We start from the raw sequence: 6,703 nt of genomic DNA, 5'->3' as shown, positions 1-6,703 counted from the left end.
TTTGCCCTCCTTGACAATACGACCAAGCTTCTTACTCTTTCATTGTCTTTTATGCCCTACTTTTCTCCTCTTTTCATTTTTATCTTGATTTTCCCTTCTTTGTGGATATGACTCTTACCTTAATTGATAATTTTACCAAGTCACATCTTTTGATCACTTTCTCTTTTCTTTTCCACATTACACTGTTTTCATACCCAAGTTTGGGTCATCACTCATAATAGCCACCCTCAACTTGTTGTTTTTCCATGATTCGAGGTACACATTACCCAAGGTTGGGTTAGGGCGAAGACGATGTCAGTTTCTGTATTTACCACCTTCAACTTAGGCTTTTGGCCTAAGTCGAGGTGTACATGTCCAAGGCGGGACCAGGGCCAACACATTAAACACAGGGAAGGTGAATTGGTGAAGAAAACAAAAGTCTATTATAGGCTCAACAGATTTGGATCAAAAAGGGATAATTCTTTCATTTGGTTCACCTCATTTTAGGCTAGATGTTTGATAGTTCGAACTAGAGCCTATGATCTTTTTTTATTTGTCTAACATAAATTCCTTTTGAAGGACCAACCGGACAAGTTCTAGTTGGGTACCCACAATTGAACACTCAAACTCCTCACACTCTCTTGACACTTCATGGCCCTACCAAATTATCATATTTCCAAGTTTAGGTGTTAGTTTGAGGGTCATGCAGTGGGTGCCTGTCTATGTCATGATTAGAGCCAACACATTCAACTCATTTTCACTTATTCATGCAAGCATTTTCTTAGGACGGGATATCATTCATATGTAGACATCATGCTTCATATTTCATGATTTTATACTTTGTACAAGTTAAAACATGTCGGTTCAACAATAAAGTAATCTGTCTCTTAGGGAAAAAGAACACGGGCAAGAAAACCCCGAAGAGAGGATCTTGAGTTGGGCTACTCAAACTTCATCCTAACACTCACTTTCCATTTACCCCAACTCGAACAAAATAACATGCAATTGTCCCCAATGCATCAAAAGAAATACAAGTACAGGGTGGTAGGTGAAGCAAACCTGAGGCACATAACACTCAACAAGTACGCGAGTCCAGTTGCCTAGAACGCACAACATCAGTAGATGGGTGACCCTCAGTGTTACCAACAATAATCTCGGCACCATCAGTGGTGCTCCTATCACCAACCTCCGGTATGGAACTAGACGCCCCAGCAGCTAACTCTCGAGCCCTTATCACGGGTCTCCTCATCAATCAAAGAGGCTCTCATCACAGCCTCAAGGTCCGTCCGCTCCTTCCTCGCACGGGCATCCTCTCCCTCATTAGTGAGGCTAGAACGGTGCCTCTTGGCATGATTACGTGACTTAGATGGAGGCTTAGTAATGGTTGTAAATAGTGCAACAAGCACAGTGTCCTCCGCTAGCTCGATGGTGGGGGTTGAGTTTTCAAGAACCCGTAACTCAAATGCATCAAGGCGCTGGTGAACCTCCTAAAACTTCTGCCCCGTCTACTGGGGCCACCCTCTTCTCAATCCGGTCCTCAGCCTCACGCGATGGACTTTTTCATCGAAGGTTGTATGTGATGCAACAGGGTGGGCCGTCTGGGACTCTAACTTCTGGATCCTCGCCAATGGGACAAAGTGCTGCAGTTGGTGGGGTAGACCGGGAGGAACTGGGTGCTCTACTAGAGGCATGGTCGGACTTGGTCAGGGTGGTATCAGCGGGCTTTGAAGTAGCAGGGTCATCACCTTGGGATAACTCTACCGTGTCCCCCAAGTTCTCACTCAGCAGCTGCAACTCAACTCTGGACCCTCTCCGTGGTGCCTCTACATTGGCCTCATCCCTTATGAGACCTATATCAACAGTGCCATTAGGAGTGCGTAGTGTATCACAATGCCAAATGGGCACTTCGGCATCCCTACATAGATGGAAAATCAGACATGCGAATGGGTAAGTAGCGGAGGACTTGAAAGCCCTATCATGTATCACCGTGATCAACATCTGTCAAGTCGATCCCCAAACCTGCAACTGAGGTTGCTACTAGTACTGCTCTATCCTAAGTAATAATATTATATGATTCCGTCGGAGATAGGTGGTGGCGAACTAACCACTAGAATAACTTGGCTGTGAAAGTGAGGTTGGACTTTTTTATCAGACCTTTTGGATCTAACACCCAATCTGCCCCCTCACCGTTGATGGATAGGTGCTGATCAAACCACCTATTACCTGCCTCTCTCTTCTCAGCGGTCCTCTGAAACTGGCCACTATTGACCATATCCCACCTGTAATCAAACTACGGAGTCAAGGGAACCCGAGCAATACCGGTGGAGGTGCTATACATGAAACAACAGATGGTGACCGGAGAAATGTCCACCCGGCATCCTCGAACTAGCACTGTGGTGAGTGGGTCTTCTTTGGCAGGTTTTGCCCGCCTATCCAAAGAGCCTTTGAGAGTCACCACATAGGAGTATAACTCTCGAACAATCTCCTTGTTATACATCCCCAGACTTCTAGCCATCCACTCGAGCCTGTGGCGGGTGAATAATCTCTGCACATCAGGGATTGAGTGAAGACTCCCCGTAAGAACTCTATGCATCTACACACCACCGGTTTGGATCCTCATCCACCGGTGCAAGGACATCTGTCCGGGGTGCCGGGGCAGACTCTGAACTAGTATCCTCATTAGACGAGGCATGGCGGGAACGTTCCTCTAATTGAGTGGCTCCGTGTGATACGGAACTGGAGGCAGTGGCCTCATTCGACCCCGAAGAATGGGCAGACTCTGATCTTGATGTAGCTTCGGAGCCAGATGCTCTTTCAAAACCCAAGGCAAACCCAGGCAGAGTGTCGGTCAGTGTGTACTCCTCATCAGACTGGAGGCAGTGACTACGCCGGAAGCTACCTTCTGGGGGGTACCCTGAGTGGCTCGTACAACTGGTGTTGGGGTGGTGGTGCCTGGGGGAACATACTCAGGATCCCTCTCATCGTCGAAAGTGCCAATCATCTGACGGGATGGTACCACACACTTGGACCTGTCCCTTGAATAAACAATGTCCGGTTTGGGAGCCATATGTACCTGTAACACAGTTGTTAGTCTCATGACAATCTTATTACACACTCGAAACAAACAAAACCAAGAAAGGAAACAAAAAGCAAATGCCAATTCAGACCTGCACTACTGGTTGACAGCCACTATCATTAGACCATTGATACGGTACGTCAGCTGAAACTTAGAATATATTCAACTTACTCAAATCTTCAGACCTCTCAGTTTGAAACGACTGACGTGCAGAACGGCCCATCGATCAATCGACGAACCACAGTCCACTTCTGTCGTCTAGCACTTAATATTCAAATCACACAAAACAACATCTCTGAATGAAACGACGAACGCGCAGAACGGCACGTCGATCAATCAATGGACCATAGTCCACTTCTGCCGTCTCAAACTTAGATATATTTGGGGTAGTCCAATCAACATACCGCATCGGTTTCCCGTCAATCAATCAACAGTCCGTCGATGATGTATCGTGCTGGTGGCCTGCGACAGAATTCTGGCCATGTTTCAAACTCCATATTTGGACAGATTTAGACCCACACAAGTTTACACAACACATAGCAACAATCAAAAGACAATTTCTTCATTCCTAGAGTTTTGATTTCACAAGATTTATGCTAGAATTCAACGATGCTACAAAACCCTAAGTCAGAAAGTCTATCATAACTTTTACAAACACATTTTAAACAGATTTCATTGCAACCAAATGATTTTCTATTATCCCAAAGGGACATTTTACACAAGTTTCAACAAGCAAAATCAAACAATTTTGTCTCTCAGTCAAGGCCCACTTTCTAATTTTTAATTCCAACAGTGTATGAATGAGAAGTCATAAAACAAAGGGAATCGAAGTACCTTATGATCGTAGTGGAGTGATTAGAAAAGTGATCCTTGCAACAACCTACGTGCCCGACTTGAACACCGACCAATGAAGGCAATGGGAACAAAGTAGCATTTTGGGAAGAAATGGTTTTGATAATATGCATCAAGTAACTCAAAGCAGAGTGGTTGGTGTGCACTATGACCCTCGTGCCAAGCAACTAAGAGCAAAATTTTTCGAACGTAAATACCACCGTATGAAGCGCTTCTTCACTTACAATGTAGTTCTTTTGGGCTTCATTCAGGGCCTTACTTGCATAGTATATGGGGTGAAGGATTTTATCCCTTCTCTGTCCCAATACCACACCAAGCGCAACCCCAGTAGCATCACACAACACCTCAAATGGCTAACTCCAATCTGGGGAAATAATGATGGGCGCGGACACCAACTTCTACTTCAACTCTCATAATGCTTTCAGACAGGCTTCATCAAAATAGAACTTGCGATCCTTCTCGAGTAATTTTCACAAAGGATGTGCAAATTTTGAGAAATCCTTAATAAAACTCCGGTAGAAGCCCGCATGTCCTAGAAAACTTCTCACACCTCTTACAGAGATGGGTGGGGGAAGCCTCTCTATAACTTCAACTTTCACTCGATCAACCTTTATCCCCTTCTCCGAGATGTGTTGGCCTAATACTATACCTTTTTCACCATAAAATGACATTTTTCCGAATTAAGCACAAGGTTACGATCTTCATATCTTTTGAGAATCTCATCAAAGTGAATCAAACACCAATCAAAGCAGTCACCAACAACCAAAAAGTCATCCATGAACACCTCAATAGTTTTCTCCACCATATCGAAGAATATTGACGTCATATATCTCAGGTTGGTGGCCGGTGCATTATATAACTCAAAAGGCATCCTCTTGAAGGCTAACTTCCCATAAGGGAAAGTAACAGTGGTCTTCTCTTGATCCTCCGGGTCAATACAGATTTGATTGTAATCCGAATAATTATCAATAAAATAGTACCATCCTTTTCCTGCGAGTCTATCTAACATCTTGTCCATAAAGGGCATAGGGAAATGGTCCTTCTCAGTCCATGCATTTGACTTCTGGTAATCCATAGAAACTCTTCATCAGGTAACCGGCCTCATCGGAACAAGCTCATTTCTTTCATTAGGCACTACTGTCATTCCCCCCTTTTTGGGAACACATTGAACAGGGCATACCCAACTACTATCTGCAATAGGATATATGACTCCAGCATCTAACCACTGAATGATTTCCTCTTCACTACCTATTGCATAGGTGGATTCAACTATCTTTGGTGCTCAATACGTGGCTTGTGATCGGCATGCATTGGATTTTGTGTGAACAAATACCAGGAGGGATCCCAATAATGTCTGCAATAGTCCTACCAATGGCTCATTTAAACCTCTTCAAAACATCCACCAGACACTCTACTTGTAACACATTCAAATCCGCTGCAATAATTACCAACAAAGTGTCATCTCTACCCAAGATACGTACCTCAGATGAGGTGGTAGAGCCTTAAGCTCTAATTTTGGAGCCTCCTCAATAGATGGTCTCACAAGTGAAGACTTGCAATGCTTCATATATAACTCCAATTTCTTTAGTTTGGACCGATATTTATTTCTTTCAAGTGCCGCAACCGAAGACCCATATTTTTCAATACCATCACTTTCAAAATTCATGATCACTGCCACTAGTGCCTAGACACCTAGGCGTTCTTCGATGTGTACCTTAGACATACTCTCAACCCGATAGGATATAGTAGATACCCGTTGGAGCTCACCATTCTACTTCATGGACCTACAAATGTTGTACGTTGCTTCTTCATTGCTCAACCTAAACTTCATCTACCCTTTGTCCATATTAACCAAGGCCCGATAGTGGCAAGGACTGACCTCCCAAGAATAATAGGAACCCCAAAGTCCACCTCTCAGTCAAGAATCACAAAATCGGCTGAAAATATAAACAACTTCACTTTCACGAGCACATCATGGAGTATCTCAATGAGCTTCTTAATTGTTCGATCAGCCATCAGTAACCGCATTACAGTACACTTTGGGTCACCCAAACCCAATTTCTTATAAATGGAAAGAGGCATGAGGTTTATGCTTGCATCTAGATTACATAGTGTTTTAGCAAAGTGTAATAATCCGATGCTACATGGAATAGTGAACACGCCTGAATCTTCTTTTTTCTGCACAAGACACCTTGTAGCAAAATCACTACAATGCTGCATTCGGTCATCATCCTCAAAACCTACTGATCTCTTCTTCTTAACCATATCTTTCATAAATTTAGCATAACCGGACATTTATTCCAGAGCTTCCATCAATGGGACATTGATGGAAAGTTGTTTCAACATAGTGATAAAACTCTGGTATTTACCATCCTCGGTCTTCTTCACCAATTTCTGAGAGAATGGGGGTGGAGGTCTAGGAATAGGTACCAATTTCTGAGGTACCTCTGCTTCTTTCGCCATTTTGTTCACCAATTCTACACTAGTTTCCAACACCTCTTCATCTTTTCTTATCTCATCTTGTACCACAAACGGCATAGGTGGATCAATAATTTGCTTACCTACTCAAGTAGTGACTGTCATGCAATGTCCATCATTTTTAGGATTTTGGATGGTATTGCTAGAAAGATTGCCCGGTGGGCGTGGATTTACAGTAGTGGACAATTGGGTCATTTGTAACTCAAGATGCTTAATCGAGACCGCATGTCCATACATATTTTGCCCAATGTTTGATAAATCACTTCTCAATTCCTTGGCGTGCTCATCACTAGCATCAAACCTTCTCCTCATCTTCTG

At 43.6% G+C, this 6,703-nt stretch overlaps 1 protein-coding gene across 1 annotated transcript; it reads right to left on the bottom strand.

The window, feature by feature from the left end:
• Positions 1 to 5,821: 5,821 nt before the first annotated feature.
• LOC107027442 lies at positions 5,822 to 6,445 on the bottom strand. The gene is made up of 2 exons (XM_015228610.1): positions 6,277 to 6,445; positions 5,822 to 6,174 (listed from the first exon to the last, which is right to left on the bottom strand). The coding sequence occupies exons 1-2, from the start codon at positions 6,443 to 6,445 to the stop codon at positions 5,822 to 5,824; spliced, it is 522 nt and encodes a 173-aa protein (XP_015084096.1).
• Positions 6,446 to 6,703: the final 258 nt, after the last annotated feature.

Source organism: Solanum pennellii, chromosome 8 (assembly GCF_001406875.1).
Source record: "Solanum pennellii chromosome 8, SPENNV200".
NCBI lineage: Eukaryota > Viridiplantae > Streptophyta > Magnoliopsida > Solanales > Solanaceae > Solanum > Solanum pennellii.
This window is presented reverse-complemented; position numbering and strand designations above follow the sequence as displayed.